Source organism: Grammomys surdaster, unplaced genomic scaffold, assembly GCF_004785775.1.
Source record: "Grammomys surdaster isolate TR1022 unplaced genomic scaffold, NIH_TR_1.0 690, whole genome shotgun sequence".
Lineage (NCBI taxonomy): Eukaryota > Metazoa > Chordata > Mammalia > Rodentia > Muridae > Grammomys > Grammomys surdaster.
In genome coordinates this window covers 60,894-85,054 of record NW_021605109.1, presented here as the reverse complement: position 1 = coordinate 85,054, position 24,161 = coordinate 60,894, and the positions used below count along the sequence as shown (strand labels likewise).

The window sequence follows — 24,161 nt, the reverse complement described above, 5'->3', positions numbered from 1 at the left end:
CACATGTTCCCAGGAAAAGTCCCATGACACTATCCAGTCCCCTGATGGCCAGTGTCCAGCTTTCTTTGATTTTACAGCACAGCTATTCGTTCAAGCCTAAGACCACATGGATCCCCCTGAAGCAATGTGGAAAAGGTGTGTTATGGGAAAAGTGGAATCCAGATGTGCACACCAGCTTTTAATCATATTCATTAGCTGGTCTCTATGGAAGCCACTGTGCTAGACCCACTGTGGAAGAACAATACCTGGACCCCAAGCCCTGGAGCAATCACCACCTGAGGATCTCAGGATCTCACTTCCACCCCCTAGGGCCTCAACTCAGAGGGCAGCTCCACTGTGGCTTGTAGTGGACACTAATCCCTTCTCCACCCCAGTCTTGCCTGGTGTTTCCCCAGCACTGGTCATCCAACAGCTGTCTACTGTCTGTCTCACACATATTAGCATCGTCTCTGCACGAACAGACTCTCCTTGTCCTCTAAGCCCCCAAATGGTGCCTGGCCAGACCGGAGGCTCAATAAATACTTGTTGGAGAAACACTTAGACAGACTTTGCTTTTAGTAGAGTTACAGAGAAATATTTGTGCAGTCCTGAGAGTAAGCTAGACTGGCCGTGCTTGGGGTTTTGAATGAATGAGTTTGTCAAGCACACAGCAGAGGTAAAGTCGAAGGGGGCTCAGTGGAACTTGGGCCAACCTGGAACATAGGAATGCCCCCTCAGGGGAAGCTGCTCTTTGCTTCCAGGATTGTCCCCCCACCCGTACCCCAAGTGCTAGGTGAGAGGAGGAGTGAAGGAAAAGAGAAGGCTTGGAGCCTGTGAAGGTGGATTCCCACTTCTGGGGCCCCTCATACTGACCAGTGTTAGCATTCTGTCTAAATACACAGTTACCTGGCAACAGCTAGGTAGGCCTGGCCCACTATAAAAGGGGCTTCTTGCCCCCTCCCCTCTCTCTTGACCTCTTTCACTCTTGCACTCTTGCTCTCTTGATCCCTCTGTCCCTCTCCCCCCTCCCCCTTCCCTTCTCCCTCTCTCCATGTGTTCATGGCCGGCCTCTACTTCTCTACTCTCTTCCTTTCTCTGCCTCTACTACCCTCTTGACTCCCCTCCCCATGCCCTGAATAAATTCTATTCTATACTATACCAGTGTGTGGCTGGTCCCTCGGGGGAAGGGATGCCTTGGCATGGGCCCACTGACACATCTCCTTCCCCCATACCTTACCACACACCCACAGAACATATTTTCTATCTCTTTCTCTTTTTATAAACACATCAACCAGTGGAGGCTTTCTCTCTCCAAAGTAAGTTGATAGTTTCTATACTTTTTCTATAGGTGACCTATTTCTTAATAGGTCTCTGCCTCTCTGTCTCTCTATGTCTGTCTCTCTCCTATCTTTCTTTCTGTTTCTCTGTCTTTCTCCCTCCCTCCTCCCCTCCTTCCTTCCCTGTCAGCTCCTAGGTAGTCTGCCAGTCATTTCTCTTCTGTCCCGGGCTTTTGTCTCCTTCTTGTCTCCCCTTCCCATTCTTATTTCCAAAATGTACAACCACCCCAGACCCCATAAACTAAATATGCAACCAGTAGCAGGTAGAGAGAAGCAACCAAGCATGAAACAAAGATTCTCCACAGAGTTGGGCTCAATTATTCATTTCGGGGGTGGGGGGTGAGTGGCTCTCTGGAGTATACAGGGAGGGCTAAGTGTCTTCCATCAGATCAGAGTGTGTGGAAACTCCCTGTAAGGGTCCATGAAGACCCAATATAGGAGCTTCTGCTGACTCTAGTCAGACCTGGAGATCCTTGTGGAGAGAAGAAGGGAATTCAGCCAGAGAAAAATCCAGGAGATCCAGTTCTCCCAAGGGCCTCGGGTTGGGAATCTTAGCTAGGGGTTAAGTACTATTTTGTTACTACTGTTCTTTCAGGCAGGATTTGTTGTGTAGCCCGGGCTGGCCTGGAACTCTCAATTCTCCTGTCTTGGCTTCCGAGTGGTGAAACTGGCAGTGTGTACTTCTATGCCCACTTCTTATATCGCTCAGCACTGTTGAGAATGTCAATTCTGTGTTCAGGGTACATCGTAAGCACTCTTTTGGTGTTTTAAATGAGCAAAAGCGTCGAAACTAAGCCAGTTAGCCATTTGATTGACAGCTGACAGACCCTTCCCAGCATGCAGCTGTTCTCAATGGCTATGGGAGGAGCTGTGTTTTTCCTCTCCAATGACTCAGCAGGAAGCCTGTGATTGGCACAAATGAGAAACTTGGGGTTGGCAGTGCATATAAACGTTGCTGCAGTTGAATTGGAAGCTACGCGCCAAGGATTCACACCCCCTTGCTGCCCGTGCATGCAGACTGGTTTTCAGTAGTTTACGGTCAAGATAAGGGGCTTATTTTTGTGGCTGCTTCCTGGTGTAGTAGCATTGGGTCCCAAATAAAGGCTTCTCTACGCATCTTTTATTGCAGACTTGCAGTCTTCATCACAGCTGGAGTGGGCTGAGCTGCTTCGTGAAGAGCAATGTCTTCTGGGAAGTTTTAGCCCTAGACTGACCCAGTAGCAGGGAGAAGGCAGTGGAAGAGTCCGGTAGAGCAGCCAAGGGCAGCAACTGTGTGACCAAGATCAAAAAGCTTAAGGAGGTGAAGGTGTCAGAACTACCAAGGGTTAGCTAAGGGCACAGAATCCTGACATGCGAAGCTCAGGGGATGGAGGACGAGCTGTTTAGGGATGAGTCACTAACAATAACCCTCTGACACGAGTGCCTCCTCTGTCTGGACACATATGCTACCGGGTTGGGCTGTGAATTCACAATGACTCTTTGTTGCAATATTTTCCTCGAGAAAACTTAAGCCCAACGTAACAGAAGGCAGCCTCAGCCTACAGTTGGCAACCCCGAAGGATTCTCAGCTTCAGAGATCCATGGAGTAAACCAAACCTCAGAGATGCTGCAGTTCAGTTACTGGCTGACAGAAGCCCCCCTGGCCCCTAGTTCTCACCATGGCCATCCTAGCCTGCAGCCACAGAAGGGTTCTCAACATTGATCTGAACTCCTGAACTCTGAAGCAGCTGGGGCTGGGAACCCTGGGAGTGAGAGAAATCAGAATTTCCTGGCCATGGCAGTGACCAGCTACAGCCCACGGTGACACTGGACCAGGTCTATGGGCTGATTGAGAACATGCACAGGTTTTGCTGTGCTTTCTCTATTTCCAGTTCTGACAGCTCTCTCCCTCTCTACGGGAGAGAGATTGGTCCTATTCTATGCCTCATTTGCAGGTACTCGTGTACACACACACACACACACACACGGGGGGAGGGAGAGAGCGGGAGGGAGACAGAGAGACAAAAGAGAAACAGACAGAGGAAAGAGGAGTGAGGGAGGGAAGGAGGGAGGGAGGGGGGAGAGAGAGAGAGAGAGAGAGAGACTCAATTAAGACCCAGCTGACTCTGTATAAGAGGGTACACATGTCATTTCCTCCAGTGGCTCCTGTCAGACCAAGGCTGGGACCTAGCCAACAGGGCTCTCAAAAGAGAAAGCCCGTAGACTTGAAAAGCAGAGGAGAAAAAGAAGGGAGATTGCTTCAGCCTTCAAGACCCCCTGAAAACAACAAGACCTGCCGCTCTAGTCTTCAGGACCTGGCAGAGATGGAAGAGTTGCTTCTTTCTCCAGTGACCCATTCTCTACAGAATTGCTCTGCCAGAGGCTTACCCAGGAGGCCAGTCAAGAACTTCAGAATGAGAATATTTGCTCACAGTTTTTTTGGCCAATACATTGTGCCCTCTATTGCCACTCAGGATTTCCGAGTTTCCACTTCCTCATTAAAGTTTTCACTCGCCTATTTACATTACTTCACAGATGTCCTCTTCTGTGGTGATTTGAATGGGACTGTTTCTCATTGTCTCCAGCCACTGAACACTCATTCTCCAGTAGGTGGCGCTGTTTGGTGGGGGTTTTGATGAAACAGCCATGCTGGAAGTCTGTCTCTGAGGGCAGAGAGATCAAAGGCTTCTCTGCAATTCCAGTTCACTCTCTTTGCTTCACGTTTGTGGTTGAAGGTATGATCTATCAGCTTCCTTTTCCTGCTGCCACGCCTGCCACTTGCTGCCATGCCTCCCTGCCATAATGAACCCTTATGCCCCAGTACTCTAAGCCAAAATAAACTCTTTCTTCTGTAAGTTGTCTTGATTATGGTATTTTATTACAGCAACAGAAAAATAACGAATATACCCTTGCTAGTTTTTCCTTTACTATTCACCCCGTTCTCAGAGGGAGGGTAAAATCACACCCAAGCTAAAAATTGAACATCTTATCAGGGACTGTGATATGGTCACATAATCCACTGTCTTGTTCTTAAGTGACTGTACCTCTTTAAGGAAACACACACACACACACACACACACACACACACACACCGCTCTTCCCTCAGGAAGCACATCCACTGGCACTCTCTCATCAAAGTTGAGCATCCCCAAACCAGGATAGGTTGCTGGCATATAGCCAAGCCAAGAGTGACGGAGACTCAAGTCAGAATATAGCGGTGTGGCTTCCAATGACACAGATGGCGTGGGGTAGTGCCTCCTTCACCCAGTTCTTTCTTGTTACCCTGCGACATGTTGCACCAGAAGTTTAAATCAGGAAGCTGCTCCCCTAGCCTGTCTTTCTGACAAACTGTTTTCTGACACTCGCAAAGTGTCTTGCCCTGAGTTCCACAATGAAACTATTTAGAGACGTGTGATTTATTAGGAAGATCCCCACTCTCCAGTCATTCCCTTCTAGTGTTCTGATCATCTGTTCCTGAATCCGAGAAGCATCTGAAATTTCCACTCTTGGTTTATATCTATGATAACCCCAAAGTAGCTCGAGCTCCAGGCAGTCTTCCAAACAGCTGGTTAGAAGACCATAGCTGGGGAGAGGAACGTGCTACTGTCCCCCACACGGGTTGTTTCATCTAAATGTTAGTCTATGGCATCATTTGTCTGCCCTGGGAAAGTGGGTGCTAAGATTCTGAGCTCAGGCCTAGTGGTGGAAAACAGCCCACACTCCTCTGGTGTCTCTACCTCCCAGCAGAGTGTCCCTGCCACCCTTCTCCTCCTTGTCTCTAAGGAGGAAGCTCTGGCCCTAGCCTTTGAGGGACATTACACAATTTTAATAGGACTATAAATAGCACCCAGGGGAACAGGGGGGCATTCCACCAAATTAGCAGTGCCATCTATACACTTGGGGCCTTTTAGTTATGTGATGGCCTTGTACATTCACACGATAAACTGTGGTACTTTTCACCCCCATTTCCTTATTGTTTTCCCTCTCTGGATGGATCTCTGCTCAGTGAGTCTTTCATCCGTAGTTCCGTGTGGTGTGATGACCTTCTCAATTTAAATAGAATCTGTCTTGTCTTGTCTTTCTTTCTTTCTCTCTCTCTCTCTCTTTCTTTCTTTCTTTCTTTTTCTTTCTTTTCTTCTTTCCTTCCTTCCTTCCTTCCCTCCTTCCTACCCTCCCTCCCTTCTTCCCTCTCCCTCCCTCTCTGCCTTCTTTCTCTCTCTCTTTCTTTCTCTCTTTCTTTCTTTCTTTCTTTCTTTCTTCTTTTCCTTCTTTCCCAAGACAGGGTTTCTCTGTGTAGCCCTGGCTGTCCTGGAACTTTCTCTGTAGACCAAGCTGCTGGCCTCGAACTGAAAGATCTTCTGCCTGGGGATCAAAGTGCTGGGATCAAAGGTATCTGTCACTTTCCTGGCTTGATTAGAGCTTTTTGCTGAGCGAGGATGAGAGGTCTTGGCTGGAACCAAGCACAACTTACCAATTGCTACATTACTAAAGAAAATGATACCCCTTCTCCTCATGACTGTTAATTGCCAACAGTCCCTCATGGCCTCTTCTCAATCCAGGATGAGCTGTTGAGGGGCCCGATCTTATACAGGTCTTGTGCAAACAGCTCAATCATGAGCTGTTCATGAGTTCATGAACGTGATGGCTATGCCATGTCAGGGAGATATCGTTTTGCTGCCTGTCCCTCTATCCTTTGGGTCTTACATTCTTCACACCATCTCTTCCTCAGGGCTCCCTGAGCCTGGGAGAGGGTGATGGATGTCCGTCCTAGTTACTGATGGTAAAACAATGGTAGCAGGTTCCCCTCTAGGACCCATGACTTCGTAGGCAAAGGCTCTAGACCAGGTTTATGCATGACATTTAAGACTGTATAATACAACCAATTCTAGGCTGCTGTCAGCTATCTCTGAACACTTGATGTGTGTGAACCGTTATGCATGTGACTATCCCCACGCCCACAGAGTTTGCATCCTGGCACCTCAGAGTCTCCTGTGGGATGACGGGTGAAGGGGTTGGAGAAAGAAGTCACCTTGGGAACAGGCACATTGTATATGTCCTGTTTTGTTTCATCTGTTACAACCAGATTCCTGTTTCTCTCTCAGCCCAGGCCACACAGTAGGGCTGCAGTAAAACGCAGCACCATGGCAGGAGGCTAAACTCGTCTCGCTAACAAGGTATGCAGATAAGGTGCTTCTCCCATCTCACCCTGCAGCTGCTCCATGTGGTCACACTGGGAAACAGCACCCTATAAAGCTGCTATCTGTGGCCTCAGTTTACCCATCTATGAACACAGCGCTCTTAACTTTCTGGGCTTTGCCAACATCTGAATTGATTCTTTTTTCCCCATTAGAGATAACTGTCTTCTGCATTCCAGAACATTCAACAGCCTCACTGGTGTCTTCTTATGAGATGCCAGTAACATCTCTCCTCAGTAGTAGAAGCCAGAAAAGTCCTCAGGGGACAAAAGTCAGCTTGGTTGTCACTTGAGGCTCTGAGGCCCCAGCCGCTTCACGGAATTTTTGAGAATAAATCAGAAAGGATGCTGGAGAGAAATCAGCTTCTGTGGAGACCTCAGAAGCACGCTGCTGCCATCTGCTGGCCGCCGGCCTCCTTCAGGCCTGTCCTGTAACCTGGTATCCAGAGGATGGTCTTGCAGGTATATGGGACAATAAGAATATGAAGTGCATGTGTGTACTCAGAAGAAGAGTCAAGAAATAATGCAGCACCTGAGAGTTCTATGTCTTGGTCCAAAGCCAGGAGGAGACTGACTTAGGCCTGCAGCCGGAAAGAAGGGAACATTCTTCCACATTGGACTGAGCTTGATCATAGGATCTCAAAGTCCCCCCACAGGGTGATACATTCTTCCAACAAGGCCACACCTATTCCAACAAGGCCACACCTCCTGATGTATGGGGGCTGACATGATCCTGCTTGGAAAGCTGCAGGCTTCCTGACACACAGTGAAGGAAGGGAGGTTGAGGCTCAGGGACGACGTCCATTTCCCTCATGAAGAGTGAGAATGAGCTTTTTACCAGGGTCTCCAGGACCAAGGCTAAGAAGCAACCATGCTGCTATTCCTCGTAGCTTGTAAACAGACCCTCTATATATCCGGCCCTCCTCTTGTGGTTTCTGGTATGACTGTTTGAGATTCCTGAGTGAATCTTGAATTTGGATAGGGTAAGTCCACCAACTCTCCCCTTGTTAAAGAATTACTTCAGTCTGCTATGGCTTCGTTTGTACTTTCAGTAACCCTGAGTACGTATATAGGAAGAAGAACCTGATGCTCTCTTAGCCAAACCTATCCAAACCAGCGCTATCTGGCATATATAACGGTTAAGCCGCTGATATTAAGGGCCCATGATTAGAATCTAGAATGGAAAATCGTTTTTTAAATCTAAATTTCTGAGTCGCTTGAAGAGTGGTTATTGCTTCTGGACCGGTTACACTACAATGGAATACCATCCATTCCCTCCAGGAGGAGCAGAATCACATCTAAGGTGGTCCGGAGTGTACAGTTTCCATGACAGGAACAAAGCCTTTGCTGGCTCAGGGTACCTGGTCAGCCATACCTGCTGTGCAGAGGTGACTGTTGATAACTGATATTTAAGTATCTGGCCCTATCTGGCTCCATTCCTCTTCCTCCTTCTCTGACAGTGGGAACCTTGTTGCTCGTCCAAGTAAGCTGTTGAATGATATGGCATGGCATGTGAACTGCTGATTGACACGCCATCGGTCAGGTAAGCTTGCAGTTTCTAAACAAACAGGCAAAAAGGGGAAGAGACCAGCCAAAGTCTTTTTCTGTCCAATCCAGTGGTATGGCATTCATACGTCCAATAGGAATTTACTGCCCACTTTGCATCACAGGAGCACGGCCTCAGGGAGCATACAATAAGGTTTTCCATAAGCTTCTGGAAATTGCGTTATTGTAACAACCTGAAATGATCTTGTGGGAACTCTTTCTCTGAGGAGATGTGAGACAGCTACATGCATGAATGATAGCTTCCCCAAGGCTGTATAGATGGAGTCCCCACATCTATGGCTATGTACTCTAACACCTCTGGAGACCATGAAGCCATTTGTAGCAAGAACAGAAGCATACATCTGGCTAGAAGTGCAGGCAAGAGTGGCCGGAATCTCAGGCTAGGCTCCAATGACCCTCCTGTCGTCTCCTTCCAGGAGAGAATGCCTTGTCAACAGGCCAGATCTTGGGGGTCTCTTTCCAGTTGTCAAAAGATGCTTTTAAGAGGTCAGAGAAGGAGAGGGGGGGAGACAGAAAGAGAGAAGGGGAGAGAGAGAGAGAGAGAGAGAGAGAGAGAGAGAGAGAGAGAGATCCACAACAACTGTGCATTTGAAACCCAGGCCTCCTGACACCTTCCCCTGAGTCATCTGAGCCAGGCCCTCAGACCTGGAGACTGTGGGCCACCCATCTTCCCACTTCCAGGATCCTTTTCACTTCCTGATCGAGACCCTTCTGAGTCATCTTGCTAGGGAAGGCCACTCTCAAGTCCCGACTCCTTGTGCTGGACTTGTTTGTCAAAGTCAGTGAGGCTATGAGGTGGCTCCATCTTACCTACCTGAGAGAACGTTGTGCCTTCCACAAACAGTGTTGCAGTCCCTACCACTGCCCATGGAGCCTGCCTTATGACCCACACTGTCGTTCCATCAGTTGGTTGCTTGCCTTTTAAACCTAATGTGATCAAAGTATGTTCGGGCACATCTGGCCCTGCCACCTGTGGAGTGACACATGATGCCCTTTATTCCAGATGACGTGGACCAACCAGCTTATATCTGTTCCCTGGCTTCCCTCTCACACACTCATGGGAGGCTGGTAACCTGCGTTCTCCTCTCCCCACCTGGCTTATCTCCCTCTAGTGTTTCCACAGTGCTACAGTGTGAAGAAGGGGGACCATGGTTTTCTTTGCCAAAAAACATTTCCAAGGCAACAGGAGCTGTGGCTTCTAGTGAAGTGGTGTTGTGTCTCTTCTAGTCTCTCGGGCTTTCCTCAGGTACCTGGCCCAGCTGCTTTAGCTACTGACTGTCCATATGCCCCTGCTGTGCTCTTCCTCCAGCATGGAGCATGGCTTGAACTTTTCCTTTAAGCAGGTCTTACCTCAAATGTCACATCCTCTAGGCAGACTTTGCTGACCTCCGTCCCTAGTCACTTTGTCGCCTTCCTGAAGCTTTTGATTGTTTCCATTTTGGCCCTGGTTTGGGCCTTGTGGACAAACTCGAGCCAGGCTTAGACTCTCCCACAAGGCTGCAGAAACTAGAGCCAGGCTCAAGTTTGTCCACAAGGCCCAAACCAGGGCCAAAATGGGGCCCAACAATTGTTGACTGCTTACCCTGAGGAGAATGCAAGTCCATGATGGGATGGATTCTTTGCCCGCTTAGCACACCAGGTCAGTGCCTCAGGTAGCACCAGCTGTAGGCATCAGCGGAGAGCCAATGTTTATATCTCTGGCTCCATGCATCTCCTTTGGGTCCCATTAGCCCCTTTGATGACAGTAGTAACATCATTTGTCTGGGTGTGATGTTGGACTGTGTGAGACCTGTCATGTGAACTTGAGGTTCCTACACAAAAATAAATAAATAAATAAATAAATAAATAAATAAATAAATAAAAATAATAAAAGCAGAACAGTCTTTAGGTCTTTAGGAAGGTGTTCATGTTTGATCTTTTCAAAATTCAGTGCTGTGGAACAGAGGACCCCCACACCCTAGTGACTAGAAACAGCTTTGTCTGCTGAGAAGCCAATGGGTCAGGGATAAAGGCAGTGCTCAGCCGGGTAGGTCTTCTGCTTCACCTGAGGCTGAATATAGCAAGCACTCAGGTCATTCACATCTTGCTGAGTAGGACCTCCTTCCAACCTTGGTTTTTCATGGAACCTTTCTGTTTCCTCTTGGACAGCCTGGGCATTCTCATGGCACCAAGCCCCAGGGAGTTCAGGCATTTTAAATATATAACCACTGGCTTCCAAGAAGGAGCCCAGAACATAGGGCCGGGAAGTTCATGTGACATGCCTTTTACCATAAGGTAAATAAGATAAGCCATAAAGATGCCTAGGCTCAGGGGCAGAGAGATAATATCATCCACTAGTGGACAGGACCGCAAATACTTCACAGTCAAATGTCATCCAGTCCAGGAAGTGATCTCTTTCCAGGTGCCACTAAGAGGACCCAGGAAATGAGGGGTAGGTTTTACCCAGTACCACTGCTTTTAGGATGGGTTTGCTAAACAAATGAATGCTAAGGATGGAACAGAGATAAATTCAGCCCAACTGAGACAATGTGATTTTGTGGTCTGGAAAAGGCACTGGAACTTGGGCTGGTTACACTCCTTGTGGCTGTAGAATCCTAGGAACATATTTGGGGTGCTTAGGTCAGAGAGAAGATGCCTTATAAGTCAATTAGAGCAGCCTGTGGGATGGGTAACAATTCCCTACCCAGACAGACACACACACACACACACACACACACACACCAAACAGGAAGACAGCTTGAGGACCAGCTGTGGAATCTATGGACTGCCTTTCTGGGCCTGGCTACAGGTACCACTCAGCATTCAATATCACTGTTTCTCCTACTTCCAAACTGTTCCCCAGAACAGGGAATCTCTGGGCATCATTCCACTGGCTGGAAGAAAAAGAACTGCCTGCTGAGCAAAAGGCTGGGATAGAGACCAGAGTTCCGGGGAAGGAAGGGCATGTGCAAACGTCCTGAAAAAGATAGAGAAGAGCTTGGGTTGACGCCATGATTTCCGTGTGCCTGGGGTCCCAGGGTATAGAGCAGAGTGGTAGGAGAGACAGCCACAAGGCTTGGGAATAAGGAACATACAGGCCGTGACCTTGTGCTTAAGGAGAGCAGCTCCAGAGGCCGCTACAGGCAAGAGCGGAGCTGTAGAACCAACCCTTCTTGCTTTCTCAACACTCTGCTCTCCTTGCATTTGACTGTCCATTCCTTCTCTGCAAGGTCACAAGGCCCTTCCTCAGGAGCTGTTCACTAAAGCCTTCCTGCTCCAGAGTTTGAGATCTAACGCCACGTTGTGTGTGCCTCCTGCATAGCATGGGCAGGCTTCCATTGTAGGACAGTACTTGCCCAACTTGCTGTTCCTGTCAGGTAGAACACAGGACTTCCCTCCCCCCCTAAAACTCAGGATTCTCAGGTAACAAACGCAGGAATGCAGACAGCCTCTTGCAGAAGGCTTCTCTTCTCTGGGTCTTCAGGGAAGGCTCTAGTTGAAGGGAATGAACCCTCTGCGGTGGGGCCAGGGCTGTGTCTTTCACTGAGTCCAGACTTGGCAGCTTCTATTCTTCTCTGGAGGAAGAAGAGATGTCTGGTTAGGGTGTGACTTTGGCATCGTCGGAAAAGCAAAGGGGCTTACCAGACACCTCAGCAGATAGAGATACTTGCACATACAAGCCTGGAGACCCACGTTTGATCCCTGGACCCCTTATAAAAGTGGAGAGATAACCAGTTCCACATGGTTGTCCTCTGACCCCTCTCCCCTGTACACAAATCAACCAATCAATCAACCAACCAATCAACCAATCGATCAATCCATTGATTTAAAACTGAGATGAGCAGAGGGCCAGGTGAACTCCTCAAACCTGGAAACTCCTTTTTCACCCAAAGCCTCAGGATAAGGTCTAAGATCACCTGAGGGTGCAAGAGCCGCCCCACCCTGGGGCTGAGTTATCAAACCAGTCCCCAAGTGCTTATCCTGAGCTGACAGTTCTCTTGAACTGAGAGCTCCTTTACAGCTCCCTGCCTCTCCCAATCGTCCTGAGCTAAGGGACTTGGAGGGAGCTTATGGTTCCTTCCTTTGCTCAAGGACCCACTTTTGGAGGACTCCGGGGCCACACTTTGAAAAAAGCTCATGGGGCAAGAATCTACTAGATGCTTCAGGATCCCAGCTGCCACTGATGCTTCATGGCCACGGATACAGTAAGATCTAGGCATCTGACTGGATGCTGGGAAGAGTAGATGCCCCTAGGACCTCATCCCACCACTCTCAATTCATCCTGGCCTAGGAAGCCCTCCAATGGTAGAGATGGGCTGTAGGGCCATTGCAGCCCAGAGCTAGCCTGGACTCCTGGGCAGATGGCTTGTTATTCCTCATGCTTGACCCCACCCTCCTGACCACTCACTGCATTTTGGAGCCGTTCTGCTTGTCTCTTCATGTTTTGCTGCCTCTGCTGGATGTCATCTCTTTACCAGCCCTGACCTGACACACTGTGAGTAAAAATGACACTAGTCTCCACATGTTGGGACCTCACAGATAACAAATGAGAAACCCAAAACTTTAGTATTGCAGAGGTGACATAAAAGTTTATCCTGTTCCTTCACGAAGGCTTTAGGAAGAGAGCAACCACACTGTTCAGCAGGGCTGGTAGCTGAGCCCAGTCTATTCACCCCATGACCATGGTCCATGGCACTTTGAAGAAATGTAAAGGTCATTTCCGTCTTTCTATTTCTCAGAAGGAATCACCTGGCTTCTGCACAGGGACAATGGAAATAGTTTAGGGGCTCAAAACCCTCCTTCGGGTAGGCGTGGTGGAACATGACTATAATACCAATACTCAAGAAGCTGAAACAGGAGAATTTCCAAGATTACTAGGTTTGCCTGGACTACACTGTATCATGCTGGATAGGACTATATATACATAGCAAGACCTTGTCTCAAAAGGCGAAAGGGTAGGAGTCAAATGTTCTCAAACAGCCAGACCCAACACATGCTTCAGAAATGCCCAGAGGTCTCTTGAAATTGCTTAAAAGGATCACACCCCAAACAGCCTGCAAGTGTCGCAGCAGCTACCTTTGCACATTTGGAGGTAAGAAAAGGTGTGACTCGCCTTGAGTAAACCGGTGAAGGCATGACTCACACTCACTGGGTACTTAATGACATCATGCTAGCCTCCACTTGAAGCACTTGAAGAATCTGAGTTTCCTGAGCCCTCATGACAACCCTGTGAGATGGGGGAGGGGGGTGGTGAATTATCACTCACGGTTTAGATATGAGGAAATCAAAGTACAGTAACAAAAAAGTACAGTTACCCAATGGGGAATCCTAGGATTCTGCCCTAGCACTGCTGGAACCAAGGGAGAATGACACCCCATGAACCTGTGGGGACCAGCACACTGACATGAGAACACCTCATGTTTTCATGACAATTTACCAATGAGCTAAAGGTGCCTGAATTACAACTGAGGACCAAATCAGGAAGAGTGGGATACGGCAAAGCTTAAGTGAAGTCCTGTATCTCAAAGATGGCAGAGACTGTCTGACTCCAAACCCTGACCTCTGTCCTAGCACGTCAGAGGCCGATGCCAGGAACCAAAGGGCAGCCAGTATGTGCTAACAGTGGGGACATGGTGTGTGTCCCAAGAGAGAGAAATGACAAGTGCCAGGAAAAACATGGCTCTAATCTTGGGGCAAGGAGTAGGGCCTGCCTGACATCTGAGTTAACAGCTTCTTTGGTTTTTGTATCTCCTTGTGTCTGCTAAGAGAAGAAACACTCTCCTTTCAGGGAAAGAGTTGAGCAGTGGGGCAAACATCAGTGGGACAGAGTTCCTGTCTTGTCCTGGTGTTCACGTGCTGGACCCTAGCTGCTGGCCCAGTGCTGTGCTTGACCTAACCCCCCTCCCCCACACTCCACATCTCGTCTCTGGACCCCATCCCTGTCCTGAGACTTGGTGCATACCTTCCACTTCTATCAAGGATCCCTGAACCCAGAAGTGTAAGACAAAGTCTGAATGGTCATCCTGAAACACGTAGGGTGGTCTTTCTCCATGGCTCTTCCCCGAAACGGCCTGAGCAACAGCGGCCCCAGAAGGTCGGCTTCATGCAGATGTTTGCCAACTCCTGAAGAGAAGAAGTCTAATTCCTGAGTTAAAGATTTGAGTTCCTGGACCAGGAGGCTAGGTCTACCTCCACCCTTGTGCTAGATGTACTAGCTTTAGGGTCCCACATGTAACATCTCGGGAGTTCAAGTCTCAGGAATCACAGAGTTTAGGGCTGGAACCTAGAGGTCCTGTGTAGGTTCTCACACTCATTCGATAGCATCTGGCCTACGAGAACTAGTTCTCTCTAGTTGTTCTCTATTCCTCACAGTGACACTCTGAAAGTGTTCCCTCTTGATGCACAAAGGCAGCTGTGCCTTTGGTCTACTGTGATCCTTTGAGGTGAAAGTCCCAGCTGAAGCCCAGAAAAGGGTTCCATTCACAAAGCACATGGGAGGCTAGGTGGAGACCAGATCCTCTCAAGGTCTTTCCCAGGAAAATCTCCACACATTATGCAAACACAAAGAGGCAAACAAACTATCCCAGATTCCCCTGGGGGCGGTTAGAAGAGTGTTGTCCTGTGGGTTTGGGGGAGGTAGGCTCAGTTCCGGTGAGGAATCTATGTCATACCCATGGTTTGCTTCGTTAATTATTAGTTGATCTGGAGTGGGGCATCAGACGGCTCTATTTTCCCAAGCACCACAAGCCACTCTGTAGTTCAGCTAGCCACCAGGGCCACTCCAGGAGGAACTGTTCGGTGAGTAACCCAAAGAAAGGGGGTTCGGAACATTGTCAAAAGAGGGTGACTCACCATCCTCATTAGCCCTAGATCAAAAGCTCTTCCTGGGTCTAACTGACTTTAGAGCTAAATCTAGAGGGGTGTCTGCGGCCAACTGGACATCTGGTCACCCTCCCTAAGTGTTAGAAATGCTGAGACTAGATTGAAACCCTGGTGTACCTGTGTTCAATGCTCTCGCTCTCCTGCTAGGACACTGGACTCAAGCCCTTCAAGCTTCCACACAGCTAGCTCAGGGTAGCGTTTGCTGAATCCAAATCTTCCAGTGCTCCAGGAGGGTGTTGACATGCCGGAGGTTGGAGGTTGGGGGGGGGGTCATTCTGGGTAATTCACTTAAAGCCACAGAAAAGTGTGTGGTATTGGGATTGGGTTTCAGAAGATATTTAGGGACAGGAGAGTCTGGGAAGCCATGTGTGTTACCAAATCCTCTCTCCCACAAAGTAAAACCTGCCAGAGCTACTGTTCTGGTTGTGTCCAAAGTCAGCAAAGGACAGTCCAAGTGTCAAATGTGGCCCACTCTCCAAGTGACAAATATAAGATATAGAATACCAGCACAGAGGTTATTATTTGAGAACAGAAGTTAAATATACATGCATGAATTATAAATCACTGAACCATGTCACCGAATGCAGTGATCCGATACTGTCATCCCTGCTACGCAGGAGACTGAAACAGAAAGCCATCTTCAGTGCCTCCTGGTGCTAAAGAGTTAGCTCCCTAGACAATTGAGTGAGATGGTTTCTCAAAACAAGTGGAAAGCCAGGTCGATCTTTGATTAAACCTTTCACCCTGTGTTCTCACACTGTGCTAACAAATGTACCATTAAAGTCAAGAGTACGAGGACTGGGGAGATGACTCAGTAGCCAAGGGCATTAATTGTTCTTGCAGAGGACCTGGGTTCCATTCCTAGCACCCATACCAGGTAACCCACCTGTAACTCTAGTTCTGGGTCATACAACACCCTTTGGCCTCTTACGTGCACAGAAGCTCATGTTGGTGCACACACATGCACATACACAGACATTTTTTTAAGTGAAGAAATGGCTGGGATACTAGAGGTAAAACTTAGTAGCATTTGCATAGGATGCATGAGGCCCGGAGCTCATTTCCCAGCACAAGAGAGAAGAAAAAAAGAAGATAGACAATGTTTTGTGACACTCTGGGATTATTTGAATTTTAGGCTGCAGGGCCCATGCCTAGAGTTTTGTTAAAAATGCTTGCCTTGTCCACAATTGCTTCCCAATGTCCAGGGCAGTGTGAGTCATGGCAAAAGAGACTGGCATGCAAAGCTTGGGATGGCATCATCCGGTCCTTTGTCAGAAGTTTTTCATCCCTAGTCTGAGGGAGAGATATGGAGACAAGAGTAAGAATCCTTGTGTGTAGTGGGGTATGGGGGCTTGGAGGAGTGGTCCGAAGAGAAATTCTCAGGATATGACAGGGGAAGTGGGGGGCATAGAAGACCAGAGAGATGGTCACAGGGTGGTCACGAAGAACCTAACAGTGATAGGACCATTGGATGGGACAAGGGTAGATTCAGTGCAGAAAATTGAACAGGCTTTCTTGGGCATGTCAAGTCCATTGTGAGAAGGGAATTGGTGTCACTATTGTAACTGTAGGTAAAGCCATTCATTGCCATTGCTTTCCTCTTCTGGATGGGGCAGTGATAGAAAGACCAGATCTTCCTTCCATGACCTGGGAGAGAAGCCCAGGAAAGTGAAGGAGGGTGGAGTGTAGACTGGACAGCCAGGGAAAATGGCAAAAGTGATGCTCATACCTTCCCTGTACTGTCTCTGGATGACTGAGATGAGGCACAGGGAAAGGGTACTGTGGAGAAAACAGCTATGTCACCAAGTAGTAACACTGTCACCACACACGTGGAGGGTACTGGCATTCACTTGCCTCCAACTGGCAGAACGGAGGCCACGACTCTATCCCGACTGTGTGAAAAGCCAATACACACGGCCAGGAAGAAGAGGAGAGCAGAGGGCCTTTATTAGGAAATAACAAATGTATAATTCCCAAACACACTGGAGACATGTAGGCATCTTATTACCCGAAAGACTTGTTATGTAGAAGGGATCATATGTTGCGTGTTCAAAGACGCCTCACAGAGAAATCTTTGGATACAGAACTTAGCTCTATTGTGTGGTTTATCCTAGGTCTGTAGAAGAAGGAATGGGAAGCTCTGATTGGCTTAAACCAGCCCCTTGATAGCTTTCTTAGGAGACCCTCATTTGAAATAAGCAAACAAGCACAGCAATTTATGTGGATATTAGCCTCTTCCTTTGCTAGGCCATCCTCCCACAAACATAGGTGTTACCCCTAAAACTCCCTACCTAGTAATTGGATCTCCCCACTCCTGGGGCCATGCCTGTGGCTCTGGCCTGGCAGGGCTCCTACCTATTGCTTGAGTGTCCTTAAGGTTGGCGGGGGGTGTCCTTTTCTCTACAGATCTGAAACACTCAGCATGCGCCACACTCACTGTCTGCTGTTTCTCCTGGCTGGATTCTTGGGGCTCTCTCACAGTCAGCCAGGCCACGAGTCTGCCAGCACATCCAACCAAACCCATAAGGAAGTCTCACAACGGAACATCTCCGGCTACCAGATTGCCTCCGACAATGCTGACTTTGCCTTCCGTCTCTACCACCTGATAGCATCCCAAAACTCCGAGAAGAACATTTTCTTCTCCCCTCTCAGCATCTCCGTCTCCTTGGCTATGCTGTCCATAGGGGCTGTCGGGGACACCCAGACTCAGATCCTTGAAGGCCTGGGCTTCAACCTCACGAAGCTGTCACAGCTTGAAATCCATGAGGGCTTCAGGTCCCTGCAGCACACGATAGCTCGCCCATTCAGTGAGCTGCATGTCTCTGTAGGCAATGTGCTGATCCTGAGCCAGGGCCTACAGCTCCTCCCTGAGTTTGCCAGCGCCACCGAAACCTCCTATAACAGCAAAGTCTTGCACGCTAACTTCAGAGACAAGGAGGCTGCGGTCCAGCTCATCAATAACTATGTCCAGGAGAAAACTCAGGGGAAGATCAGAAATTTGGTCAGTAACCTGAGCCCGGACGTAAGGATGGTGTTGGTGAATTATATCTTCTTCCGAGGTGAGCCGACAAGGTGCCAGCCCCCTCACTGCTGAGCATACACTACTGGGAGGTAGACTAGAAGAGGACCCAGGTATCTCTAGATCTTTTTATGGCCCCTTCTTTGTGTGAAGACCTCCAGGGCTCAATGGAATTGAGCCCACATTTTAGACTCAGCTTTTAATGTTTATTGTGGAGGAGAGAAGCTCTTGTCACAGCACACAGGTGGAGGTCAGAGGACAACTGGTGGGAGCTGGCTCTCTCCTTCATCATATGTGTCCTGAAGACCAAACTCAAGTCATGAAACTTGGTAGCAGTGTTTCTGCCCCATAAGTCACCTCAACGACTCCAGGTCCCAGCTCTGACTCAGGGTTCTCAGAGAGCAAAATGAAATCATGCCCAGACAATAATCCTGGCAAACTCTTCACCACACCTACACATCACATGTGACATGCACTCAAAACCAACTTTCTTTTAAAGATTCACTTTCTATATGCTGTTTATTTATTTAGTTGTACGTGTGGGTACAGACTTTCTGGGCATGTGTTTAAGGACAGGTGCTGGCCACAGCCAGAGGTATCAGATCACCTAGAGCTGGAGTTACATCTGGTTGTGAGTCACCAAGTAGGTGTTGAAAATCAGTCCTCTGGAAAAGCAACTGGTGTTCTTAACGGCTGAGCCGTCTCTCTAGCCAAGTGGTTCTCAACCTTCCCAATGCTGCAACACTTTAATACAGTTCTTCATGTTGTAGTGACCCCCAACCATAAAATTATTCCGTTGCTACTTCATAACTGTAATTCTGCTACTGTTATGAATTGGGCTGTAAATATCTCATATAGATGATCTATGTGACTCCAAGAGGGTCACACCCCACAGGTTGAGAACCCCTGCTCTAGTACCTCCAGTGCACTGCCATGAATATCTCAGTCCATCTTCCCCTCCTTCCACCTCCTCGCTGTCTCCCTATGCTCTCACGTCCCTCCTTCCCATGGCTTAGATTTCAGTAGCGGTTGCAACAACTATCTGTTTGCAGACACCTATAACCTAGCTGCTTGCACTTCTCAGAAAAACGACCTGGCAAAGCTGTATGCCCACATAAACCCAGCGGCCCAGATAATTCACCCCTGACCCTGCAGCTGGGTGTGGCTGGAAGAAATGACCCAAGTGGACGTGGTCTCTCCTAATGTTCGTGTATGTGAATGTCCACGGTCACTGCCCAAGCCCACATCTTTCACATAATGCTTCACACTCCAGGCTAGCAACATCCCCTCAACACCCCTCCTGTTGCAGTAAATCTCCAATCCAGTTAGGACCGGTCAAAGAAAACACAACTCAATAATTATGAATTTATGGTGCACGCCTAGATTAGGCAGATTCACTACACTACTCTATTCCCCAGCTATGAGACCCTTATAACTTGAGAGTTTTCCAGACCCTGCATTTGTCCTTCCTCCGTCATCTTCCTCCTCTGTCGTCTTCTCCTCCTCCATCCTCTCTCTCTCTCTTCTCTCTCTTTCCACCAACCTTTACTTCTCCACCTCCCCTTCTCTGCCCAATCACTGGCTCCAGCCTTTATTTTATAAATTAAGGTGGGCAGAAGGTTCACTAGAAATCACCTGTGTAATGACTCACACCTCCTTTGCAGCCCTTCCCCTGAAAAGGGAATTAACATCAAAATACAAGGCCTGGGCTATCCACAACATCCTCCCCCTTTCCTCTTGGCTCCCCTCCCCCTCTCTAGTTCTGCTTAGTGAGCTTGCTTCCCAGTCACTGAGAAAGCAGACTCTGTTATACAAAACTCTCTTTTTGTATCATCTCTCCACCTTCCCTTGCCCCTGAGTTTGGAGCATGAACCCAAGCTCCTCCTCTCTGGATGGCAGGAGGGACATCGGCTCTGCCCTTTTCTCTGTCCCGATCGTGGATGCTGATTATACACTGAGATCTGAAAGTGAGCCAAGTCCCATAATGCACTGCAGATCTTCACAAGGAGATGGGATGATGGACAGATGGGAAGGTTTCTGAGGGTCCCAGCTTGTCCCTGCCTGCCTCTCAACTTCTTGTTGCTGGAATTGAATGCTTGCCATAGACAGCTTCAGTGAAGGAAGGACTTTTATTGATCATTGTTTCAGAGCATCACAGCGCGGGGGGTGGGGGGGGAGAGAGAGAGAGAGAGAGAGAGAGAGAGAGAGAGAGAGAGAGAGAGAGAGACAGAATATGACACAGCAGGTCCCTGTCATAGTAGGCAGAAAGCAGAGCAGAATAGGAACAAAAGGGAACCAGAGCAAGACATGGCCCCTAAGGACATGTCCCCAGTGTCCTTCCTCTCTGCTTCTCCAGAGTGGGGCCTGTAGTACAACAGGTTTTGAATCCATCAGTGACTAAACCCTTCATTAGGTAAGAGTCCTCAAGATACAATTGTTTTAGAAAGGCCCTAATAGATCTGCCCAGTGGTATGTGCACTATCCTAGAGCAGTGGTTCCCAACCTTTCTAATGCTGTGACCCTTTAACACAGTCCCTCATGTCGTGGTGACCCCAACCATAAAATTATTTCTGCTGTTACTTCATAACTGTAATTTTACTACTATTATGAATCATAATGTAAATGTTTTTTGGAGATAGAAATTTCCAAAGGGATCATGACCCATGGGTTGAGAACTGCTGTCCTAGATGCTTCCCAACTGAATCAAGCTGCCAAAGGAGGTCAACCATTCCTCTTAGGGGACTTGAGTGGGACACAGTAACAATGACGGTCTTTCGAGGCTATACCATGGCTCTGGTCTGCAAATGACATTCCCTGTAGAAAGATTTGGTCTCTTTCCCTTGTTCCCTCAGGCCTTTGGAAGAAACCCTTTCCTTTTTCTGGAGTCTCTACCCGTGACTTCTATGTAGACGAGAACACAGTTGTGAAGGTACCCATGATGCTGCAAGACGAGCAGGAACACTGGTACATCGAGGACAGACGTGTACCCTGCACAGTGTTGCGCATGGATTACAAGGGTGATGCAGTGGCGTTCTTCATCCTCCCTAACCGAGGCAAGATGAACGAGGTGGAGCAGGTGCTGTCCCCAGGCATGCTAATAAGGTGGAATCGCTTGCTTCAGAACAGGTAATCAGGATGTCTCATGGTGTTCAATCATGGCGCCACTTGCACATGGATCCTTTCCAGGAAACCCAGTGGACAGAAATTAGAGTGACCACTACTCCTTGAAGGTGCCAGCCATGGTGCTGGGAGGTCCATGAGTCTGCTTGGACAGCAAACCCTCCCATGGTGGTTAGTACAAGGCCCCACTCTCATCAGAGAGAACCACTGTAGAGACAGGAGTCTTAGGTTCCTTTGTTGCACAGGTCTTAGATAGAACAACTTTGCCTCTGAGGGTCAAACCTTGTACAGAGAATATGGAGAAAACCTCCCCCAGACAGATGACTGTCTGACCTGATGTAGAGTGGTTAAGAAAATTCTAGCCACTCATCCAGTTCCATACACACTACACACTACACACACACACACACACACACACACAGAGAGAGAGAGAGAGAGAGAGAGAGAGAGAGAGAGAGAGAGAGAGAGAGAGAGATGGGAGGAACAGAGTCAGAGAAGCAGAGACAGAGAGACAGAAAGAGACTGAAACAGACAGAGAATCTAATGTGCCCCCTCCCCCCGCACTCCTGTGCCCCTTCAAGTACTTTTATAGAAATGTTTTGTTGTGGTTCTCCAAATTCTCAATTTCAAATTCCTATGTATTGCATAGGATTTTGCCAGACCTGGGTTTCCAGGACATGTTCATCTGGCAATGCTGACAGAGGTGCTTCTGGTAGTCAAACTCAGGTGAGGTAAAAGTAATTATTTCCTTCTGAGGAATCCTCACATCAGCTGGGGCTCCAGCTGTTTCAAGCTCTGAGCAGAAATGTTTTCAATCATAAAGAAGAAAAAGACCAGCCAGGAGCCTCACTCAGACAGGAGTTCGCATGAGCTTAGACAGGGAATCAAGCCATAAACAATCAGTCCAGAGCAGCTGCGATCCATGGGGCCCCACAGGAGGCAAAGGCTACATGGATGGTCTGACACCTGTCTCCCAGGCTATCTGTTCAGCTCCCCAGCCTCTGTGGAAAAAAAGAGCATCCAAGGGCAGTAAGTCCCCCAGATAGACTACAGGCAGCTAAGGGATGCTCGAAGATTCAGTCTTCCCCCGAGGAGGAACCCCTTCACTGGTTATACAACACCAAGTACTTAGCCCTAAAATCCTTTATGTGCAAGAGACACTCAGTGAAGGAGTTAGAGAAAGGAAAAAGACTGGGGTGAAATGGAGGCATTATATTTCAATAGAAAAGAATTCCCCCAATAGCTAAGCAGACACCTGGGGCTGGTATCTACTATTGGCATCTAGCTGAGGTGTTGCCTGACCCGAGTGTGCTTCTGGAAGCTAAACTGAAGTGAAGTAGAGGAAGTCACTTTCTTCTCAGGAAGGCTCAGACCAACCAGGGCCCAGTCTAATGTCTTGAGCTGGCTGAGCACTTACTTTGTAAGCACAAGGAGCCACAAGATTTGCACTACAGACCTCACCATTTTTTAAAGAGCCAGGTGTGGTGGTAGGTACCTGTAGTCCCAGGAGACAGGAGAATCCCTGGGGGTCTGCAGGCCAGCCAGTCTAACTCACTGAGCAAGTACTAGAACAACAAGAGACTCTTGCCCTGTGACTGCCACACACATGCACATATACAACCTGTACTTATGTACACACACACACACACACACACACACACACAGAATCTAACATGCCTCCTCCCTGTGCCTCTGCAGGTTCTTTTACAGAAAGCTCACACTGCAGTTCCCCAAATTCTCCATTTCAAATTCCTATGCACTGGATGAGATTTTGCCCGACTTGGGCTTCCAGGATCTGTTCACCCCGCACGCCAACTTCTCAAATATCAACAAAGGGGAGAAATTGCAATTATCCAAAGTAAGTAACAAAGGCTCCTTGACCCTATGGACCTCTGTGGGAGACTTCTGGCCCTCGGAAGGAGGTGGGCAGTAGATGTCCTCCCAGCTACCGTGGTCTCTGCGAGCATATACTCGGTCTTGCACAGGTATAAGCATCCACACAACCAGCCTGTCAGTCACTGGACACAGTCTCAGTGTTGAGATGATGTAGCTACGACCAGCCCATGTCCTCAGATGCCTCTGTGTTGGGCAAGGAGTCTGGTACCTGAGTGGGCCATAGCTATGCAAGGAGTCTGGTACCTGAGTGGGCCATAGGTATGCAGAATGAAGAATGCACTGTAGGAAAAGCAGAAGGAGGAGCTGAAGCTTGTATGGAAATACTCTCATGGAGAACCAAAGACCAGTGGCTTTAACTGTAGGGAGTAGAGATATCACTGGGTACATATGCCCTAAGAGAGGAGTATGAAAATCCTTCTCTTGCCCCCTATCTTAGGATACAGCCTGGTCTTTGATTTAATTGTCCTTATCCTTAAGGCAATCATAATGGAACTGACCTCCTAGGAGGTAACTCTAATACACAGACACACTGAGGGGCTCAGGAATGGCAACTATCATCATACATGTACATTTGGAGAGGCTGTAAAGCCTGTGATTTCTCTCTCAGGTTTTCCACAAGGCCACCCTGGACGTGAATGAAGTTGGCACAGAGGCTGCAGCATCCACTGGTTCCTTTGCCATCTTTCTTTCTGCCCGGCACAAGAAACGTCACCTTACTTTCAACCGGCCATTTTTGTTGGTGATATATTCCACTAGCACCCAGAATATCCTCTTCATGGGGAAGTTGGTCAACCCCACAGCATAGCAGACCTGGGACTGGCTGGTCTGTTGCCAGCAGGAATATGTGACTGGGGAGGGCTGGGTATGAGTAACTCTGCATCCATGACTTGGGGTGGGGAAGGGCCCCTGACTCCCAAGAATGGTACAGGAAGGCATGGGGCTAGATGGGCTGGAAAGTGGGAGAGACCCTCATGATTAAACCAAATGACAGCTCTGAGACCCCGATATGTGTGTGGTGCCTCTTACGTAGCAGACATTTACAGACACGTCCTTTGTCTGTACCTTCAGGCCTTACCCTGTTAGCAAACCTGGTCCCAAACATAGAATGGGAGGTTAAGTCCCACATGGCTGCCTAGGTATGCAGGGAAGGGAAGTTGGCTGGGAAGAATTAGTGTTTCATTCTGCAAGAGAAACTGAGAAAACTTTGATA

The 24,161-nt window shown here is 48.4% G+C and overlaps 1 protein-coding gene across 1 annotated transcript; it reads left to right on the top strand.

Annotated features, from left to right (window-relative positions):
- Positions 1–14,694: 14,694 nt before the first annotated feature.
- Serpina4 (serpin family A member 4) lies at positions 14,695–23,956 on the top strand. The gene is made up of 5 exons (XM_028782061.1): positions 14,695–14,832; positions 17,323–17,975; positions 20,788–21,061; positions 22,754–22,913; positions 23,559–23,956. Exons 2-5 carry the CDS (start codon positions 17,339–17,341, stop codon positions 23,754–23,756), a joined length of 1,269 nt encoding a protein of 422 aa, XP_028637894.1. The 5' UTR covers positions 14,695–14,832; positions 17,323–17,338; the 3' UTR covers positions 23,757–23,956.
- Positions 23,957–24,161: the final 205 nt, after the last annotated feature.

What these genes read in the sequence shown, in the direction of transcription:
- Serpina4 (XM_028782061.1), top strand. Translation starts at nt 17,339, where the DNA reads ATGCGCCACACTCACTGTCTGCTGTTTCTCCTGGCTGGATTCTTGGGG. An exon ending in AATCGCTTGCTTCAGAACAG is followed by an intron (nt 21,062 to 22,753) that starts GTAATCAGGATG and finishes GTGCCTCTGCAG; the next exon opens with GTTCTTTTACAGAAAGCTCA. An exon ending in AGAAATTGCAATTATCCAAA is followed by an intron (nt 22,914 to 23,558) that starts GTAAGTAACAAA and finishes TTTCTCTCTCAG; the next exon opens with GTTTTCCACAAGGCCACCCT.